General features: G+C 41.5%; 3 protein-coding genes across 8 annotated transcripts in view; all 3 read right to left on the bottom strand.

The window, feature by feature from the left end:
* Nucleotides 1–7,642, bottom strand: part of mbd3b (methyl-CpG binding domain protein 3b) — a 9,849-nt gene extending 2,207 nt beyond the window's left edge. The window contains exons 1-7 of one of the 4 annotated variants that reach the window (XM_005727107.1): nucleotides 7,495–7,642; nucleotides 3,804–3,872; nucleotides 3,077–3,236; nucleotides 1,927–2,064; nucleotides 1,603–1,693; nucleotides 1,247–1,424; nucleotides 57–209 (exon numbers count right to left, since the gene is read on the bottom strand). In XM_005727107.1, coding sequence (XP_005727164.1) covers nucleotides 62–209; nucleotides 1,247–1,424; nucleotides 1,603–1,693; nucleotides 1,927–2,064; nucleotides 3,077–3,236; nucleotides 3,804–3,872; nucleotides 7,495–7,508 — 798 coding nt within the window. In that variant the 5' untranslated portion in view covers nucleotides 7,509–7,642 and the 3' untranslated portion in view covers nucleotides 57–61. Of the gene's footprint in view, nucleotides 1–56; nucleotides 210–1,246; nucleotides 1,425–1,602; nucleotides 1,694–1,926; nucleotides 2,065–3,076; nucleotides 3,237–3,803; nucleotides 3,873–4,212; nucleotides 4,603–7,494 lie in introns of those variants that run through there. The other 3 variants (XM_005727105.2, XM_005727108.1, XM_005727106.1) reach the window with 3 other exon arrangements.
* Nucleotides 7,643–7,842: 200 nt separating this feature from the next.
* LOC102213349 (cytochrome b-c1 complex subunit 10-like) lies at nucleotides 7,843–10,835 on the bottom strand. Its single transcript, XM_005727104.2, has 3 exons — nucleotides 10,553–10,835; nucleotides 8,512–8,643; nucleotides 7,843–8,083 (listed from the first exon to the last, which is right to left on the bottom strand). Exons 1-2 carry the CDS (start codon nucleotides 10,693–10,695, stop codon nucleotides 8,523–8,525), a joined length of 264 nt encoding a protein of 87 aa, XP_005727161.1. The 5' UTR covers nucleotides 10,696–10,835; the 3' UTR covers nucleotides 7,843–8,083; nucleotides 8,512–8,522.
* Nucleotides 10,836–14,172: 3,337 nt separating this feature from the next.
* tcf3b (transcription factor 3b) overlaps nucleotides 14,173–21,424 on the bottom strand; it is a 21,959-nt gene continuing 14,707 nt past the window's right edge. For all 3 annotated transcript variants that reach the window (XM_013909334.1, XM_005727100.1, XM_013909335.1), the window contains 13 exons: nucleotides 19,866–19,962; nucleotides 19,682–19,782; nucleotides 19,329–19,422; nucleotides 19,144–19,202; nucleotides 18,487–18,562; nucleotides 17,957–18,018; nucleotides 17,599–17,796; nucleotides 16,773–16,884; nucleotides 16,480–16,627; nucleotides 16,159–16,212; nucleotides 14,859–15,088; nucleotides 14,611–14,762; nucleotides 14,173–14,479 (listed from right to left, as the gene is read on the bottom strand). In XM_013909334.1, coding sequence (XP_013764788.1) covers nucleotides 14,617–14,762; nucleotides 14,859–15,088; nucleotides 16,159–16,212; nucleotides 16,480–16,627; nucleotides 16,773–16,884; nucleotides 17,599–17,796; nucleotides 17,957–18,018; nucleotides 18,487–18,562; nucleotides 19,144–19,202; nucleotides 19,329–19,422; nucleotides 19,682–19,782; nucleotides 19,866–19,962 — 1,377 coding nt within the window. In that variant the 3' untranslated portion in view covers nucleotides 14,173–14,479; nucleotides 14,611–14,616. The remainder of the gene's footprint in view (nucleotides 14,480–14,610; nucleotides 14,763–14,858; nucleotides 15,089–16,158; nucleotides 16,213–16,479; nucleotides 16,628–16,772; nucleotides 16,885–17,598; nucleotides 17,797–17,956; nucleotides 18,019–18,486; nucleotides 18,563–19,143; nucleotides 19,203–19,328; nucleotides 19,423–19,681; nucleotides 19,783–19,865; nucleotides 19,963–21,424) is intronic.

Raw genomic sequence — 21,424 nt, 5'->3', positions numbered from 1 at the left:
TTTAAACACATAAATCTAATCTTTGAGTAAACTGTCACTTCAGTGTTTCCACCAACCTGTGCTATACACTCTCCATGTCTTCACTGCCATTGCCCTCTTCCTTTAAAGCCTCTCCTTCATTGGCAGCCTCCTCGACGTGGGCCAACATATCGGCCATGAGTGCCTCTTCCAGCCGCTTCCTCACGCTGTACACCAGCTCCTCCTGCTTCCTACACATAAACACAACAGGAAGCTGTTACAGTTGGCAGTTACATCTGGCCATAACAGCCATTAAACCAACAAAGAGCAGATGGTGTCTTTACAGAGATCACTGGTCACTTGCTATGGGTTGAGGAACACTGACCAGAAGAATACTGGAATTGGGCTAATCAGAGATAACAGAAAAAAGGCAAGCTTACTTTGCATTTGGCAAATAGCCCCATTTTTCTAATGCATTTAAATTTGGGATAGAAAGAATCGATACCTGTTGCATCTCTCTTTAGCTTAATGACCTTATAGTACCATATAACAGCATTAGAGCACTTCGCTCTTGCACTGCAGGCTTACTTGTTGTTCCTAGAGTATTTAAAAGTACAATGGGAAACAGCCTTCAGTTTTCAGTTCCCTCTTCTATGGAACCAGCTTCCAGTTTGGATTCAGGAAACAGACAGGCTTCAAACTTTCCTTTTTGCTAAAGCATATAGTTAGGGCTGGATCAGGTGACGCTGAATCCTCCCTTAGTTATGTTGCTGTAGGCATAGGCTGCTGTTGGATTCCCATGATGCATTGAGTGTTTCTTCTTCACTCACTATGTGTTAGTAGACCTCTCTGCACTGAATCATACTTTTTATTAATCTCTGTCTCTCTTCCACAGCATGTTTTTTAATCCCGTCTTCCTTCTCTCACCCCAACTGGTCGCAGCAGATGGCTCCGCCCCTCCCTGAGCCTTTTTCTGCCGGAGGTTTCTTCCTGTTAAAAGGGAGTTTTTCCTTCCCACTGTTACCAAAGTGCTTGCTCATAGGGGGTCATATGATTATTGGGTTTTCTCTGTATATATTATTGTAGGGTCTACCTTACAATACAAAGTGCTTTGAGGCGACAGTTGTTGTCATTTGGTGCTGTATAAATAAAATTGAATTCAGTTCAATTTTACTCCAGTACTGGAGGTCTTACTTCCTGGAACTGAAAATCACAGGCTTAGGTAAACATGAGTAGATTTTTTTTTCTGAAAACCCAAAACACGTGTAGACTGTTTTAAGAAACCCACCGGATGTCTTCATCAGTGACTATGAAGGCCTTGCACAGTGGCTGCGCAGTGTTGAGCCAGACTCCCGGGTTCTTCTCCACAGCGGCGGACAGCTGCCCGGTGATTGGAGCAGCGCTCGTGTGCAGAGCGCTGGCAATCGCCGACAAGAGAGTTTTATCTGTGCAACCTGGACCGACACCTGTGGGACCAGCATGTGGTTACCAAACACTTTCCAGAAACTGTTAACTACACCCATGTTTATTTATATTTTATCAAAGTTTAGCAGTTACTGAGCTCAGTCGAAAACTGCTCTTAGAGGAAATACCAAAATGTCATTTTAGGACATAAAGTGCTTGGTGAGGCTGATGAAGTTTTACCTTGCAGGCCTTTAGGCAGTTCCATTGTTTTCACCAGCTCCTCTGCAATGTCATAAGCATTCAGACCACTGAGTTTCTTCTCCCAGAATAACTGTGAACAAAATAAGGAAGAATGTTTCAGCTGCAGGCAGTTCTCAACAGAAATACATTGTTCCTACGAATGCAGTAAACCCCCCCCCCCCAATCCACCAGTATTCAAGCAATACTGGTCTGTCCAGTTTCCTAGCTACACACACTCTTCATTATCTGATCCTTTAAATTACAGTATCAGATTACAGGCCTCCTGATTTCTCTGGCTTATTGTCACAGTAACAGTTTATTCACCTGTCTGGGCTGGTCAACGGCTTTCTGAGGGTCCGTCTTCACTTTGTTGTTGGGATGGTTGGTAACCTTGGTAACGGGCTGCTTAAAGATGGAGGCCGTCTGTCTGACTGGGAGTGATGTGTTCAGGTCAGGTTTACCCTTAACAAAAATATCAAGAGAGGATGAGAAGGACAAGAGAAACAGGATCCGTCTCATTCAACTAGAGAGCTAAAGCCTCTGCTTCATAGGCTCAGAGACCGGTCAGCCGCTGCTTGGTGATGGCAAACGGTCGCTGGGGGAAATCAGTCATGAAGAAGAGCGTGCTGAACCAAAAACCTCCAACTGATGGTTGTGATCGCATGTAGCTCGTCACGGTCGCCCATAGCTTGAATGACTTGCCTGCAAACACCATTTTACTCTCTGAGCTGTAATTAAATTTGAACTTGTACCACAAACTATGTTTCATCTCATTCTCTCCGATCTGTATCTGCACTCAGCACATCCCTCATTTCTGATTTAATCTTACATGTTGTATCCACCAAAGAAGCACTAATCAGTTTCCTGAGCTGTGTTGCGAGCAGTGGACGTCAGACTCTAGCTCAGATCATAAAAATGTAATCATGTAATCTCACCATCATTGAACAGTTTGTCCACTCTAACTGCACAGTTTTGTTGGGTACATTACTAAAATGTGACTTTTCCGCAGGTTTGATCATAATGCATTCGTTCTGCATCACTCCAGACCGAACTGTCAGGAGAATATTTCGAGAAACTCCTCGCTATCACCTTATCTGGAGCGGTTAGCTGTGCGACCCACAGAAAGTGTGGGCCGCACAGCTAACCTGTTACCACAGTGATCGATGCAGGTTAACAGAAACATCTGAGTCTTGCTTTAAGCTCAGTCTACACAGCTACACTGTTAATCTTGCTTGTACACTCCTTAGAGCTACTGATCCAATCTGTTTATCGAGACGAGCACCATATAATCCGCAAAAGAGATTAACTTTACAAAGCAGTGGCTGCATGCGTCCTTCCTCCACTTAGATCACAGACTTCACACTCGGGATTCTGGCATGCAGATAAAAGGGCAGACAGTAAATAGAACACAAATCTGGAGCCCGCTTTAGCACTGAGGTCAAGCGGCTGATTTTCACGAGGCCAACTGTGTCACCTTGTTCTGGCTGTTGTTATCGTATCGCAGTCTCTGGCGATTCTTGTTCAGCTTGCTCATCAGCATCTTCCCCGTGCGGAAATCAAAAGAGCTGAGGTCCATCTGGTTACCAAGGTAACGGGCCAGCTGAGGCTTGCTCCGAAACTTCTTCCCAGATGGACTAACGAGGAAGACGCAGAGATGAGGCGGGGGAAGAAAAAAAAAAAAAGGTTAGCACTGCCTCTCAGCAAAAACAAAGGTCACACCGAGACTGAAAACACGAAAGACAAAAAACACACAGAGACGACACAGAAAAGTGTAACACACAGACGACAACATGCAACAAGTCAACAGCAACAAAGAGAAGCAGGAGACATCCAAATGAGCGGATGAGCACTTTGTGAAATGGATGCAGACTCCACCTTGGCTCTGTCACCTACCAACAAGCTGCACACGTCTCAGGAAAAATGGGCACATATGAAAATATATACTGAACATGTGTAACTACACCGCACCCTCCTCCATCAGTGATCACAATGTGAACATGGCAAAACTAAAACTAGTCAAATGTTTCAGGGTGGAAACATTAGAGCTCCGCTGCTGGGAGCAGCAGCAGCATCATCTTGAGCCTGAGAGATGACCAAACAAAGGAACAACTGTGGGTGGATACGTGCTAGAGTAACTCATGCAAATGCATCTAACATCACACACCACAGTGAACACCAGTAGGATTGTACATTTAGCCTACCACAAACTATACAACCGACCCGCCTCCCCCCTCTCTTGCCTCTGTTCCTCATCTTGCTCTTCTCCTCTGCTAAATGAGAACAAATCTGAGGTTTGTTGATTCACTTCACTGGGAAATAAAAGGTCATTAGCGGAGATTACACGGAGCTTTATTTATCTCAACACCTTGGCAGGCATGAGGAGCTGCTGCTAGCCTGCACACACTCCTTGCAGTCCCAACAGTTGTTGAGGACTTGGCCCGGCTGGCCTTGTTGTTGTCGTGCAGCAAACAGAGCCCCCCTCCTTCCCTCCCATTCCCAAACTTTACATCGACACCGAACACACTCCTGCCCCGCTTCCGTCCGCACACTCGGTGTCTCGTGCAACTTCTAAGTTTTGTTTTTGTTACAAGCCCTTAGCTCGTGCAGTACCTAAAATAATAGACATCGCTCTTTCCAGCTGACAAACCGGACTTTCTGGTCACTTCTTCCATTTTCCAGCCTTTGGGGAGAGCAGTGCAATCCCACCTTTTCTTCTCCATTTCCCACGCGAGTAATCTCTAAATCCACTCAAACTTACTCCAGATGACCACAGTGGCTTTTAGGAAATGTGCCGATGTATATTTGTATATAATGTTGTTGGGACGGCAGGCCTATGGCGTCTCACGCTTTTGTTTCGACCATGTTACTACGCGCGTCCTCTGGAGTAGATCTCTGCGCGAACATCTCGGCTCTTTGTCGTAGCGCAGATCGCTCCGCCGCGGACCTCAGCCACATCACTACCTGACTGTCTCTCCGGGGCACGAGGGCTACATCCGCAAGGAAAACAGGACAGATACGTCAAAGCGTCGCGACACAAACAGGAAGCTAGTGCGTTCGGATTTCGGTAGAAAAGCACGTCCTTATCGAAGCGTGAGCTGATTCTTGGGTAAAGTAGAGCAAGCGACCGGGGGAAAGGAAGATATTACTGATGTTTAAAAAGGGGAAAATAATCCTCCTAAACCTGGAGGGTCAAATGTAAGGCCCGGGGGCCAGATTCAGCCCAGCAAAGACTCCAATCCGGCCCACTTGACGGCTTTGGAAAATGTGCAGGAAGACATAAATCTTTGGACTTTTGAAAGTTTTTTTATGCAAGATTTGCAGTTTGTTTTTGTTTTTTTGCTGATGAAGCACTCCTTGAGGCCATACATACTACAAGCAATTAAGTGATAGATAAATAATTCAAAACATAAAATTTCCTTTTTTTAACAATCAGTCCAAAAAAGGACATTTTCTGTGAATTATAGTAACTTTCTGTTTTGTTATTGCAGGACATTCTGGCTAATGAGCTGCCTGTAATTTTACACATTAATTTTACACAGTCACGCTAAAAGATTAACACATTTAACAAAGTAACACATGGATAAACTGAGACGTTTCTTTTTCTTACATTATCATATTTCTCCAATAAGTGGTTACATTTATTTACACTGACGAAAAGGGCAGTTTCACCGGTCCGGCCCACTTAAGATCAAAGTGAGATCCATGTGGTCCACAATGTTAAGTAACCGTGCTCTATACTGACCCCTGAAGAGGTCAGTGTTAAAACATGCATTGTAACGTAGTTACATGGCAGTACACGCAAGAGTTATTATACTCATTTTTTATTTGTATTTAGTTTTACACATTTATTTCTAGTAAAGTTAGCTGCCAGAGTTTTTTTTTGTTATTTTAGTTAGATTTCATTAACTATAATAACCTTATAGTAACCTTCCATCCAAAAAGGTAATAATTTTACTGCTGTAAGTAAATTAAGTCTTATGATTTGCTAATGAAAATATTAAACAATTTCAATTTATTGTAGTAACAACCAGCCTGTGTTAAATACTTGTTCAATAATAACTTAGAGCATCTGCATCAAATGTAGCGGCATGACTGAGGAGGACACTGGATTACCACCATACTTGTTTCAATGGAAGTCATCATCAGCTCACCAGGCTGTCTTTAACTCACAGGCTTATTTACAAATGAGTGTTCTGTGTGTTTATGGTTATTATTCATAATGGTTCATGATATGGTTTCAGATAAGCTGTTTATGCTTGGATTTGTTGTGCAGGCTATAAAGCTGGCACCATTGATTTCATTTAAATAGCAAAGTGAGTTGCCTTCAGGTTGTATTTTGCCTGTCTGTAATATCTTAGCTGAACATATGAAGTTCAATTATCTGAACTGGTATTAAGTTTGGGCTCTCACATTCACATTAATTTTCCTAATGTTTTATACTCGGTTGTCTCTCAAAATTTTAATGTTAAAATCTGAAACTTGGGTGACAAACCACTTAATCTTAAAGATTTCCTTAAATATTTGAGTAACAGTTGAATAATGAGTCTTTTCAAACTATTTATTACATGAATATTTTCATATTCATATTTGAATATAAACAGAACAAACTTACACACGTTTAAACCCAAAACTTGTGTGTGATATCACCAAAGACCGTAAAACAGATACGTTCATGTGTTTTAATTTATTCTTGTTCTTTTTCCTCTAATTTAAATATTCACATTCATTTTTTTTTAGTTTTATAAATCAAGACTTTATAGAAATTGATGTGTGAGATGATCCAAACATTCTCGTACACCCGGACAATGACAAATAAAGATATTCTATTGATTCTATTAAAAACAGCTAATACTGAAAAATAGTTATTTGAATGCATTTGAGTAGTTAAATTCTTGACTTTGAAATGTAAGGTTTAATAATAAATAAATAAATTGAGATCTACTTAGCGTTTTTCAGTTTTTGAGTGATTGTTCATGTTGAATTAAAACAATGTTTTATCAAATATGTGAATGCAGTTATGCGATTAAATATATAATTATAATATTATGATTGAGTATAGTATGACTGCCTTCCCCTTGCTGTGCTTAGTTATACCAGAGTTTGGGTTATGCAGCTAAATCCTACAAATTCTTGAACTGAAGCGACCCTGTATACGCTTTTATTTTGACAGATCTTACAGGAAGTTGTGCGTTCTACGTCCCCGTAGCTTGACGTCAGTGTCATAACACCAGAGCAACGTTAATCTATGGGAAACATAAATTAGGCTGCAGCTACAAATAGACCGTAAACAATAAGCACGAAGCGGCGCTGACAACAACCACGACCGGTGCTAAATAATTAAATCCAGCAAAATACGCAAAATAAACACATTTATTTGTGGTTTCTTCACCAAAATGCGCAGGTTTCTGTGTGAACTGCGTGAAAGTGGAGAGCCGTTTCACCACGATAATGCCGACCGTTGTCATTCGGGCTCGGAGCCGGCTTTTATCAATGAACAAAGTAGATGTCACCGATGTACCGCACAGCATTTCAACTACACGTCACGCTTAGTTTCTATAAGAACAATGCAGGAAAAAGAAACATTATTTCTACTTTGCACGGCTAAAAATCTGCGCCGAAACAGCACCGTGTCGACGCAGTCCTGCCTCCGTGCTTAAACCGTATTATCTGTGAATCTCGGAGATATTAAAGCATGCTGCGAGGCTCCAGGGACGCGGACAGCCTGGCTTCAAGCCGGTGCATGGATGTTTGCAGAATGCGAGGAGACTAGACGGTGGGATTTGCCTGATCGATGGCAAACATAGTTTCCGAACATATTCCGAATAACGCATCAAACGCTCGTCATAATTACACCCACAGCTCGCGGTTTTATTGTCCTTTACGTGTACTTACTCGTTTTTATCCATCTTGAAGACACTATCTGGTTTTCTCCCTCTCGCTATGTTAAATCCCTTCTCCCCTCTCTTCTTTCAGTCCCCTCCCCCTTCGATGTTAGAAATGAAAGACATTATCCACGCAAATTTCGCAGTCTGCCTGATAAAAAGAGCATAATGTCTGGCTCAAACTGGCCTCTTCTGGTTGAGCTGCTGGGCTCGTTAGGCTGAATTAATATGCAATTTTAAATTATTTTTACAGCACGAGAAAAGCATGCTGTGACAGCTACTAAATGAAATAAAATAAATAAATAAAAACATCCAGTTGATTTTAATGCAAGTAAATAAACGAAAATTTCTCACCATACAAGTTTGAACAAAGCATTTTAATAGTTTTACATTTAGAGAACAAGGAGACATACTGGGAGTAAATTACATTTATTCACATTTAATAACACTGAATCAAAAACAGCAGTTTATAAAGAGAGTGCATCTTGAAGTCCAAACTCCTAACAAGCCCTCAGTGACTGACTGTTGAGACAGGGCATCCCACAAAAGCTCAAGGTGTGAAAGCAATCCACCCAAGTGCCCATCCCAACGTTGTGGTCCTGCAGGCAGACACACGGCCCGTTTATTAGAAAAGTGTACATGAACACGTCAGGCTGAATGGCTAACTCCTGTTTTTCTCTTAGGAAACCTTCTGCCTGATGCAACAAGTCAGGGATTTCTGACGTGATAAAGAGGTTGGGATAGGGCGAGGGTTCCAAAGGTCTGCAACTATTAAATAGGGTCTGTTTTAACCAGTAACACATGTACAAAAATGACAGAATGGATATCAAAGATATTATCTACAATATCTGTAGTACACCCAAACATTGCCACATAATTCATAATAATAAAAAAAGAAAAACGAAATCATTTTCAAACATTAATCATACAGAAGCATGGAGCCTTTATTCTTGCACATTACTTCAGTGAACAGGAAAAGAAGAGCAGAATGATCTGCACAGCCTTTATACACCTGTAACACACTCACATGTTAAGAGTTTACTCGTCTGTCTTGAACTTCCCTCTAATGTACGGCACATAGTCTAGGATTAATCGCCAATCTGTGAAGTGAATGAGTGCCACGCCGCCCACTGTTCCCCAGGCAACCATGTTTGGGACCCTGGAAGGAAGAAAACAGGACTCCTGAATAAGACAGAAATGTAACCACACCCTCAATGCCAGCTTAGATTACACCCCTCAGTCACCATACGATATGGTAGTAATAGTCTGTTATTTATTATGTACTGGATGCCGTTTTTATAGATACTATTATATATATATCATTATTTATTTATTTTTTATTTGGATGACCATAAAAATAAATTTGCTTGCAAAAAGATATGCACAGTGTGACAAAGTGGATGAGCAATTGTCCCAGATGTGCTGACTTTTTTTGCACATTATTCTGTCTCTGTATTTATTTGCTATTTGTCAAAGTAACATTGCTGCACTAACTATCCCGGGTTTGTTTGTGTAAGCATTCTGTTGCTGGCAAAACACACATTCTGCAAATTAAGGCAAATACTCAGTTACATGTTTCTTTATGTTTTATTATGTTACAGGTTAAGTCATTTGTTCATACTTACTTTGTTCTTTCTTTTCAGTCTTCATGTAGGTCAAGTGTGGGGAAAGGCCCACCTAGCATTTCCTTATTTTAAAGTGCTGATGATGCCACTCATGACATCAGCAGGTTGAACCAAAAGGAGGGGTTTCTTTTACCATAGAAATGCTTCCTTTTGTTTGTTTCAAGGTCTGAAGGGATTTGTTGAATCTTTTTTTTCCCTAAATAGAGCCGTTTAGTTGTGTAAAGGTGCTAATTAGAAGTGTGAGGAGTTTTTTTGTCATTTTTAGTCAACTATGTAGAGTTTTAGATCACTCAGCTCAAGCGAGTGGTACTGGCTGGACTAATTGAAGGGAAATTGATGGCCCTATATATAGTCAGTCTCTGCCAGACTCAGATGATGAAGGAGAGGTGAGCTGTGTTACAAAATCCATGTACTTTTGAGTTTTGTTAATTGGGTTACTTTGGGGGGGAAGTTTTAAGTTTCACGTAGGATGGAGTTCACTATAAATAAATTGCTCACCTCTGGAAACTCGAAATGTCTGCTGAGTCTGCTTCTCTACCACCTTCCATGATGTTCGAGTCTGACTACCTCACACACTGACAAAGAAAGAGGAACTCCTGTCTGAATAAAAGGGAATGATTTACTAACAGAAAAAAAGAGGTGTTAATGATTTGGAGCGATACAGTTTGTTAGGGAGTAAAACATTCCCAAGTTTTATATATGAATAAAAATACAATATACTAAGATTATATCAAAAAGGCAAAATGATGGGGGCAGGCAGCTTACTAATGCCATTCTGCTGCAGGTGCTGCAGGCAGCTCTAAGCACGCTGGAAACAACGGAGGCGGCGCCGCCCTGCTGGCCAAACCTTGTGTTACACCATTTCTAACAATATTTTGGAAAACACAATCTCTTAATGGCCTATAATCAGTCTTTTACCTCTAATACAGGTACACAAACATCAGTTTGACTCTAGTTTTACTAAACAATGAGTGAGGATTTCCTGTTATTAGTTATCCAAACTGGATAATATTAATGTTGTAAATGGTTAACGAGCAGTAACTGTAAACATTCCGGTTTAATTAAGAGTATGAAAAACTGGGAAATCCTTACATTTGATGCAAAAATAACAAAATATAATAATAATAATTCTCATGTACATTATTTTCCATCAGGCCAGTATGAGCGGTTCTGTTCTTACTGGGAGGATCTGGATGTATCATAGCATAACAGACATAAACCTTGACTCCCATATCACTAACTGAGCTGTAAACCAACCCAGCTGTAACGCTCAGCCATTTAGTTCGCCATTTAATAAAAAAAAAAAAAAAAAAGCATCTCTATGGTAACAAACAGCTAGCCAGCTAGGCTAAAAGGGGTGACGCAGGACACACAAGGGAAGAAAAAAAAAAAAAAAAAAAGCAGGACCAACCCCCCGTAAACCCGCTCCACCTCTTAACTTACCACGTCCTCGCAATACCTATGTACTTGGCTCCGATGATTTTATTTAATATTTTCTGAACCATTGTGACCTTCTCGTAGTTGCTCTTGTCGCGAAGGACCCCGGGCTGTCTCTTCTTCTGCCTGTTTAAAAATAACCACCACATCCGCGGTTGCGTGCAGCAGTGCAGGGTCGTTTCAGGCCACCATTTTAAAGACCTGCGTTTACAAAAGAGGGCTGTTTAAACATGTTGGCTTCAGAGCTCCAGTAACGGCTCACATCTGCTCTTTAACGTGGCGCCTTTGTTGCATTCTGATGGCGCTCGAGTGAGTTTTTACCCTGTCCGAATATTGGCAATAGAAAATATGGACAAATTAATTTAACCCTTTATTACAATGGTTTCCTTTATTTTCCTTTTTTTTTTTTTTAAATGTATACAATATTCAAAAGCCAGACATTGGAAAAGGTATAATCTGTTATTAAAATGGCACATTTATTGCTACATTACTGTTATTTACAGGACAGTTCTCAACTATATATATTTATATATGTAAATATATATATATGTAAGAGAGAGACAGGCTGAGTCAGGCGTTCTGAGGACCAGCAGTCAACAGTGTCCTCGCTCCAAGATGTCAAGCTCTGTGCCTGTGAATGTGGTTAACACTCAATGGTCCAACCCCGTTTTATTTCAACAAAGATGTGACAAAACTGTCGAAAGAAAGTTTTTAATTATGCTCTTGTGTGAACAAAACAAGTCCAAGCCCATCAGCTGAAACATTTACAAGCTCCTGCAGTGACTGGGGTGGCTGTTTGTTTGTCAGATTTCAAACTGTGTCTATATCAAGACTTCAAACAAGAAAGAAAAAGCTCCCCCCGCCACAGAAGTCCAGCCCAGGGAATACTAATTTACATCTAATCCGATTCTTCTCTTGGAATTGCCATCGCAGTATCCAGTACACAGATTGATCATGTGACAATAGACAAAACTTCAAAACACAACTTTTTGACTTAAGTGATCAAGGATGTCCCAAGAGTCTCCATCAACACCATCAAAGAGCTGGAAGAGTGAAAGGTTGGGGTTTAAAATTGTCACTAGTGACGACACATACTGAAAGTCACTGCAGCGAAGGGCTTGGACGCCACAATGCAGAAAGTCTTTACACCTGAAAATAAACTGTCCACGCCGACACCATGCAGCACATACCGAAACAGGTTTCTGTGCATCAAAGGCAGACAAGCAGAGTCAGAAGCAGCACCTCTTGAACCCTGCCACGCTTTAGCAATACAGGACAGACAGAAAACTCAGGACCTGGACCCGTGACCTTCACTAACACAGCAGATTGGACAATCCAGTTGAATATTTCAGGGGGAAAAAAGAGGAATAAAAACTAAACAAGATCTATGTAACATTTATTTATTTTAACTAGATACACTGAAAGAAAAATCTCTTTATACCATTTAAACTTCTTCCTGAAAACTGAAAAAAGCATTAGGAGAAGGGAGGGTGGGGGAATGAACAAGTACCTCTTTAATCTCCATGATAAATGAAATGATATGGTTCACAAAATAAAAACTGTCTTAAATGAAAAAAATAAAATAAAATACAAGTTCAGGCACTGATAAGGCATCACTCTCCCATCATGACATCTTAAGTCTTGAGAATGAAAAGGCCACACTATTGATTTGTATAGGTCTTTTTCTTCATCTCTTTTTGTAGAAATTAAACACACAAAATGCTCCACCTCCCATTTGTGATTACATGTTGGTAAAAAGAAGCCATTCACAACATGACATGACATGGGAATAACATCACAATAACACTGTTTTTGTTCTCCATATTGCCCTTAACCTTACACCCAAACACGGGCATCTGCCTCCAAAATAAACGAGCAGGAAGTTGAACAGCGAGCTGCACGCCAAGCGCCGCTCGATTGAGGACAGACATCAGAAACAAAGAAGAGTGAAGTGAAAACTATTACACGGTACTGACAAAACCCAGGAACACAACTTTGAAAATGAAGGCGATCCACATTTGTATGGTAGCTACATTCAAAAACCAGTTGCATAATTACTGTTAGAGACAAAAATCCCCTCCCCCATTTTTCTCCAGCGCCCCCTGCTGGGGTCAGAATGCCTCAGCAGGTCCGTGGCACCGATTCTGCCCACGCGCTCCCAAATGGACAGAAAGAATTCTCTTGGGTAGCTGATGAGACGCTTCACAACTAAAACTGGAATAAAAGGACACACCAAACGCTTTTAACATTTTCCATTTGTCATCCCGTCAACCCTTTTCCACCGCCATCCCAGTTCAATTTTGAATTAAATGTCAAATATCCCCTTATACAGCTCATCTACAATACACTCTAAACTTCAAACTAATATTGCCATTTATGTAAAAAATCTACAATGTATAGACTAACAAAAAATATATATTTTTATATATATTTAATTTTGAAAAATGAAACAGAATAATGTATGAAGTGAATTTACACATCACACTTCTCTCGGTAAGAAACGTGAAAACACACTTACTCAGGAGAAAGGTGAAGGGCTGCAGTTCAGTGGGAATGCTCATTTAGGAAACAAAGCTTCGGTTACACAGAAGCTCGTCTGCTTTAACGCCCGTGGACTGATGAGATCCCTCCGTTGTAGAAACCCAGATTTTCTTTTTAAATTTTTTTTTTTTTATTTTTTTTTTTTCTCCTTTTTCTGAACTTCAATTAAGGGGAAATATTCGAGCCGTTAAGTCTGTTGGCACCATCAAAACCACTTCAAAGATACAGCACTAAAGGGCGCTGTTCACTCAGCGAGTAATTCAAATGGCTTTCATACAGACTTTCACAGGGACTGAAACGTGAAACAGGTCAACACTCAAAGTCCAGCCTAAAACTACATGACTGTGCTTTCGTCTGTGGATGCTTTAGTACATAAAGCGGTACAAAAACCTGGATCGATAACAAGCAACTACTGGAGTAACACTTGAATTTGTGGTCAACAAACAGGAAGAACAGTTTTGTTTTGTTGACAGATTCTCCCACTTGGATAGATTATAGTCTTCAAGGGAGAAGTCTTCAATTCCAAGTCTCCAGATGCCTCGTGTGATGTGACCGGGCTCCGGCCAGAGACTGTCTCTAAGTCAGAGTTCCGTCTTTCATGCTTCAAGCTGCGTTTCAACTGTCAAAACTGTGACCTTTGCCTTGTGACCTTTCCCCAACCTCCCCACACACACGCACACACACACACACACACACGCGCGCACACACGAAGAAAATAATTTTGACAGTTCAACTTCAACTATGGGCTTGGTTACATAACATATGTAAGACTGTACCATCACGCTGGGAATGACATACATTAAAAATAATTGCTCATACACATAAGCAATCCCTCACAATAAATGTTCCTCACATGTAAAGCAATTTGCTTAAATGTCAAATAGAAAACATGTAACAATTAGGCACAAATCCTTGATTCAAATCATTTGTTTAGGTCTCTCTCTCTCTCTTCCCCCCCCCACTCCCACCAGAGCACCTCTCGGCAGTGTGTGAAGCCCCAATGTGTGGCAGGACAAAAAAATAAAAATAGTACTCCTGTGTTCCATCATCATCATCATCATGTGGAAACCAGGAAAAAAAGAAAAGAAAAAACGTTTACATGTAATTTAAAAAAAAAGAAAAAAAAAAGGCAGTTCTTCACATTTGAGCTTGTAGTCATGGTTGGGAGTGCGACAAACAGGCTGTGTCAGTTTTGGCAGTATACATGTGTGTACGAGTGTGCATCTTGAAATTTGAACGGACAATACACAGACATGTCCACATACACACGCTCTCACACACACACACACACACACACACACACACACACACACACACATACACTTGAGAATAACGGGTGGAAGAAATCTGTTAAGGCCACATCCTCTGACAGCCAGAAAAACACCACCAGATCTGGAAAAAGGAAGGAGCACAATGACATAATGCAACGACATTCCTGCATAACACACAAATGATAGAATATGACTGCGGGTATTGTATACTTGCAAGTAGGTTAAATTCTAACACGAGTCTTTTGGGCCTACCTGGTGTTACATGTGGCCAACTGGATTGTGGCCATCTCCACCCATGCTAGGATGGCCTCCTGAGAGCTGCATGGGTGCTTCACCCACCACCCCAGACACCTTCTCTTCCTCGCGGCGTTTTAAACACGCTGCCTTTGGGTTTAGGTTACGCTCTGAGAAAGATGAACACAGAAATGAGCCTTCTTAGTCCTCGAGAGAGGTCCACAAAGCTGGGATTTTCATCCATAAGAGTCTACATGCAAACTGACCTCTGACTTGTTGTTCTAAATTGAGGATGACATTAACAGCTTGGTGAAGGATGAGAAGTTTGGTCTGAGGTTTGTCGTGGCTGAGGTGCAGCTGGCACATCCTCCCAAGCTCCTTAAATGCCTCGTTGATGTCCCGTACCCTAAGGCGCTCACGGGCATTGTTAGCCACTCGTCGTTCCCTCTCGCGCTCCATCTTCACCTCGGGGGGAAGGTCCTCATCGTCTTCCTGACTGGTTTCAAGCAAAAATGAAAGGATGAAACTACAAAACAAAAGTGCTCATTCTACCAGTTCACAGTTTTAACCCTCTCAGGCTCAAATTAAACTTTCTGTTGCTAATGCACATCCAAGTCCTGCAGTGGTACTTCTGAGTAAAAAAAACTCATAAAATATGTATGTGGGGTAATCGGGTTGTTAGTTTTTAACTGTTGCAAATCGGCAACGCCTGCCTCCAGAGGGTTAAGCAGACCTTTTAAAGTGCTGGGAAAACATTACTGAAGAAAAGTGCTGGGGGCAACATGTGTCTTGTAATGCAACACTTGAGTTGCATTATAAGCCAGCAGTTTATATGTGAATGAGGAAGAACACTATTTACATTGTGGAATTATTTGCATCACTTTGAATTTGTGGAGGGAAAAAAAGGGGCAAAAAAACAAACAAATGCAAAATGCAAACTGTGTACAGACTAACGGCCTCTGGACAACATAACCAACAGGCGCAAAGAATCACAAGGGCTTTTTTCTTTTTGAGCCTGCAAATGCACCTTAGTAAAGGGCTCTAACCTCATAATACAAAAGTTCATTTTAAAAGAAACAATTCCCAACACTGCTGAAGAAGCAGTTCATATGATCATTTAATTAAAATGCTTATCCCACACAAGTTCAATTAGAAAAACATTCTCTGCTGTGTGTGAAGTGTTAGCAGATTTAAAATCTATGTCTTGTAAGAAGCTAAGCATGGTAAGCAGCTTTAGCCTTCACCTTTACAACCCCGAACTTCTTAGGATTTTGTGCAGCGTTGTTCATTACTGTGATGCTGGACTTGGGATAAATGTCTATTGTTTCATCCTTGCATTTGTTTGTAGTCTAAAAAGCATTTTGGGTTCAAATTTCAAAACTTCCAGGTGGTAACTGTGCAGAAATGGTGACTAATGAGTAGCAAAGTTCAGAATGAGAAATACTGTGACGACTCTGTCGAGCAGAGATCGTTTAGACATCAGCTCCAGCGGCATTTGTTTGCTCAGTGGTGCCTGGCAAGAGCCCACAAAGCATTAGAAATTGATTCTCTATTGGAGAAACTTACTCATCTTTCTGGTCTGAAAGGCCAGAGAGCATCTGGAGGGTCAACGCCTCCTTTCTGAAAATGTGACATGAAGGGAGAGGGGGGAGTTTGACATCGTTAAAAACCTAACAGAGCCTAGGCAATCACTGGGAAACACAGGAAAGAAGAAATGCCTGAGATGAATTAAACTTGTATAAAAGTGACAGCTGACTCCCTTTATATTCTCTTAGTGACAAAACGATCCTCACCTTTGTTTGACAAAGTAATAGTTTAATTCTGTAAAAATCAGGCTCAAAGTTTTTAAAGTTTGAGGTGAAAAGACTAAACGTGCAAGGACCTTACCTTGTTCGACTGCGTGCCGCTTTGGTGTCTTTCTTTTCCTCCTCTGACTTGTCTGCAACAGATGAATTTTCATCGTCCTCCTTGTCTTCTCTTTTGATATCTGAGCTGCTGGAGGAGTGTGAGGAACGAGCCAAACCACCCGGGAGACCTACGGACAAACACAGTGCGCGAAACTTTAATATGTTCAGTTTCAGGAGTGCATACAGCACCGGGGAAGCTGATGAAGTCCAAAAGAAATCTGTGTACATGTAAAATAGACATTTTTATAATTAATAATCATTAATCAAACTTACTGGTAAAGCCTTCTGGCTGGCTTACTGCTGGTGTGGGTCCAGATGCGTGATGACCGTGCAGGAGAGTGCTGCTGGGAGGAAGACCTGTGGGCTCCTCATGTTTCCCACCCTGCTGGTAAAGGTGGAGAACGGTCACGATAGACTCACGAGGACAGATCGAGCAAAGCTGATACACAGACTACAAAGCCCCCCCCCAACCGAAATCCAGGAAAAAAAAAACAAAAAACAACCCAAAACTGACATGACATGTATTGAAAATAACTGAATACTTTTTGACATTAATAATAAAAAACAAACTTATTTGCTAATATTTTTTGGAACTGGTTTTACATAACTCGGAGACAAAGTATATAAAATGAACTCTTGCTGTACACCGTTTGGCCAGCAGATGGCACAAAGCATCACCACTGTGATGGTTTTTTGTTTCTGGTGGAGATAAAACCCAGACTAATTTTTCTGACTGATTTTCCCCCCCCATTTAATCCAAATCCTTTCTTGGAAAATAGAAAATATTTATCTGTTCAAAAGGACAATTTGTTGTGCATCATAAAATTAAACACACAACAAACTTTCCCCTAATTGTAAATCATTTCCCACGTCTCAGTTTTCTAACATGTTTTAAAAACCGGAGCATGTTCGTTTAAACCTCGACACTGACACAGCCTCTTCAGGAGCGTACCGAATTTGAATCTCTATGAATGAAAACGTAGACCGCGCCAATGCTTAGACGAGGACTTTTGTCTGCTTTGTGTTTAAAAGCAGCATCACGAGCCCACACCTCTCTTAAAAACAAAAGAAAACATGTTGAACAGAGCAGGTGACTCACCATTGCGGGATGTCTGTTGCTGAGGGCAAGACTTGCATTGGGGAAAGCTGGAGAGAGGCCTCCGAGGCCCCCGTTGTGTACTGAAGACAGCAGGCTGTGCATGTCAGAGTGGGCGCCCTCTAAGCCGGGGCCCTGGCCCACAGCGTGGCTACGGAGCACGTGGATGGCCTCTTCCAAGCGATCCTCCATTTTACTCTGCTGTATAAATACATGAAAGATGTGCTAAGCTGTCAAGATGAAGGTGGGACATCAACTATTAAAACAAGTAACGGCATACAAAGGCTAGAAGAACACACCCATACCGGCAACGTTAGGTTTTTAATTACGATTGATGAAGCAGAGAAATATTTTGGCATACCAGTGCATGTGGTGGCCCTTCATAGTTGGGTGTGGTTGGTCTTTGCCACTGAGACTGAGGTCCTGCAGGGAGAAATATTGGGTGTCGGTTAAGTAGCATTTCTCAACTTTTCACCAGGTGGCACTGCAGACACGTTTTTCTGCTGAATAACATTAAAAACGCACAAGAAAACATTCACTCAAGTTCAACACACTCATTCTTCGATGACAAAAATGCAATCGGGTCAGACTGAACAAGTGAAATGAACTGTACTCATTAAGGTACTGTCCAGTTCACGCTGATTCATTAACCAAATCTGTGGTTGCACGGCAGAGATAAAACCACCTTAACTCAGTTTACCAACCTTTTGATTTGCTAAATCTACACAGCCTTGAGGTTCATCAGCACAATGCGGAACTGATACAAATTTTCCACATTTTTCAAAAAAATAAAACAAACAAACAAACAAACAAACAAACATCTGTCATTTTAATTAGATTATCTTTTATTGTGAGTTTTTTGAAGTACTAACACCGTATGAGAGAATGTACCTGCGATGGCCTGAGGAGATCCAGGAGTAGATGGAGCTGAGGAGAAATTATTACTGTTGTGGTCCGATGGGTAAATCTGAAAGTATGAGCAGATAAAAACTTCAAATTCAGTCTCCTGGGTTCAAAAGGTAAAAATACTCATAGGTAAACATGTCCATACATCTTTTAATGTCTAAACTTTCTTCTAAAAAATAAAAGTAAACAAAAATAAATAACATTAAATATCTAATGGTTAGATATTTCTTATTGTCATGACCTTGGAAATGCTTAAGGACCCAGGTTATTGTAAGCAGAACAGCAAAACGACTGATTCAAGAAGGGTTTATAAAATTTAACTATGCCACTTGAAGCCAAAAAAACAGCTGTTTTGGTTTTTCACTCCCCCTTCAGGATTTTTTTTTTTTTTTTTTTTTAAAAACAATCAATCTGTTTAGGATAAAACTCTTTATATCCAAAATAATCCTACACCATCTAACTAACATTTTTGCCATTTTCAGACACTCCCCGAGCTGAATTTCCACTCATGTCTCCAACAGAATTTACCATCACTGCTGATTTTCACTTCGTTAGAGGATATAAAACTCTCGGGAAAATTATTTAAAGTGTTTTATTGCCCAGCACTAATTTAAAGCAACAAACAGAGAGAAAAGAACTCACTGAGGCAAGAGCCTTTCCAATTTCATCTCCTGAACTGCCAGCTGTGGTGCCTCGGTTGGCTGCAGAGATAAAATAAATGCGAGTCAGATGACTTGTTAATCTGAAAAAACAACTCAGTCTGACCACGTAGCCGTCGAAGCAGTGACGGAGAAGTTTGCGACGCGCTCTTTTCAAAGGTTCTTTACCCATTATGCCTTCTCCGTTGATGGTGGGCGTGTGGTTGTAGGTGGTCGGGGCCGAGTGGAAGCCGTTGACCTCGCTGCTGTGCAGAGGATAGTTCTGTGGGGACAGAGGCAGGGGTGATGTTTCTGGGATACAGGTAGCGTCATAAAGCACAAAAGCCGTTCACAGAAAAAAAATAACCCAATCTGCATCGTGTACTTGGCGCCTTGAGAATGGATGTTCAACATGTCGTACCCAAACAATTAACAGCACGTTTAAAATAAACCACGATGACTTATACTGTTGTTACATGTTGTTATGTGGATGTTACCACAACATCAACCATCAGCATGGGATTGAGGCCATTTCTACTCACCATCCTGTCCTGTGGATTGATTGCAGAAAAGGAGCCTGGTTGTCCAATGTGAGGGGAATTACCCAGCATGGCAGAGTAGCCAGAAGATGACCAGGGGTCATCTAAGAAAAAAAATGTTTGGAATTAATATGAAAACAGTTCAAAGAAGATTACAGGGCAATAGTAATATTTTATGAAAGGTTACCTTGCAAGTAAAAAGAGGTAGGGTAGACTCCAGGCTTAGCACCAGGATATCCCCCATTTTCTCTGGTATACTCGTCACCAGATGTGGAAGCATACACCTAAACAAAGAGACGTGACAAACAGTTGGACTACGGTTATACAACACTACAATACACACCAGCGTTCATGTGTGTTAGCGGTTTACTATGAATCCTGAGCCATCACGAAAGATGAAGTACTGTGGCATTGATCCATCTCGTCTTTGCTATGGATAACCATTTAATTACACTAGCGCCAAGTGACCACAAGATGGCAAGAGGGAGTCTGCCAACGGTGGAGGAGGAAGGCCGGCTCCTCGCCCGTGGAGGAGAACACAGTGGCCATGGCATGCTGGGCACAGCGACGGCTTAGATCCCAGTGCACAGTGAGCACTTCCTCTCTAGCTCCTAGGACCCCAGTGACATCGCACTGCCTGGCCTGCAGCCCCTCCCTATAACACACTCGGTATCAGCTCGCACACATACCATGCATTCAGTGAGCCAACACACCCATCCATGCACAATCCAAAAGCTATGTCCTCAAACTCGCACTAGAGCGTCAGAGGATTGAAAATGACAAAGAACAGCTCTGGTTAATATTGTAGACATTTTAAATACTTGCACCTTAAAGAATTCAACTGCACATTGTTCCTAAATATTGCAAATGACCACTGATGCTAGGCCTCCGAACACAGCAACAGAAGACTGACATGAGACGCCTTCAGTTTCCAGACTATCAGCCACCACTGAGTCCTCCTTTTCCTCTCCTCCTCTGTACTACATGCAGACAGAGGGAGAGAGAAAGAGAATGGAGGCTATGCTGCAAAGAATGCTAATCCAGAGAAGGGATTTTTTCTGTAATTTGATTTAACAGGGAGAAGTGGAAAGGGAATGGAGAGATGCACTTCTAATTACAGAGCCATCTGCCTGTTCCTGGACCACATCCAACTCCACAGGCAGCTGGGCTGAGGAGAGGGAGAGAAGAGAGGGAGAGAGATGGGGGCTGGGATCCAGTCAGCAAGACAGAGAGAGAGGGAGAGAGAAAGAGGGAGAGATTGCAGTGGGTAGGGGGTGGTTAAGGGGCAAGGGGGAGGACTGAGGGGGGGAAAAAATGAAGGCCCTGATGATTTATGAAATGGGTAGAGAGATAAGGGGTGTTGAGGGGGACAGGAGAAGGTAATCTAAATGACTTAAACAAAGCTTGATATGGCCAGGGGAGTGTGAAGGAAACAGGGGATTTAAAATGATCACGGTTAATTCAGGGGAAAACATGATGGAGATGGCTTCATTTAACAATAGGCTTTGAGTTGTTCTTTCACGGGGAACAATGTCGAGTGAATCCTGCTGCTCTAGATGGGAACACAGGACTACACAATGACTAGTGCTGCTGGATAATTGTATTCTCAGGAAGAAAGGGATTGCTAGGGTAAAATCCTCAACTAATAGGGGTTTAATGTAATTCAGGTTATGACCGTGTAAAGGTCTCTACACCAGGAGGAGAGAGAGAAAAAAAAACAAAAAACACACACACACAGATATATAT

This window comes from Pundamilia nyererei, unplaced genomic scaffold (assembly GCF_000239375.1).
Source record: "Pundamilia nyererei isolate P.nyererei 1_Seehausen unplaced genomic scaffold, PunNye1.0 scaffold00023, whole genome shotgun sequence".
NCBI classification, from domain to species: Eukaryota; Metazoa; Chordata; class Actinopteri; order Cichliformes; family Cichlidae; genus Pundamilia; species Pundamilia nyererei.
Note: the sequence above shows the minus strand (reverse complement) of the source record. Positions and strands in the feature narration are given on the sequence as shown.

What these genes read in the sequence shown, in the direction of transcription:
- LOC102213349 (XM_005727104.2), bottom strand. Translation starts at nt 10,695, where the DNA reads ATGTGGTGGTTATTTTTAAACAGGCAGAAGAAGAGACAGCCCGGGGTC. An exon ending in ATAGGTATTGCGAGGACGTG is followed by an intron (nt 8,644 to 10,552) that starts GTAAGTTAAGAG and finishes TCTTCCTTCCAG; the next exon opens with GGTCCCAAACATGGTTGCCT.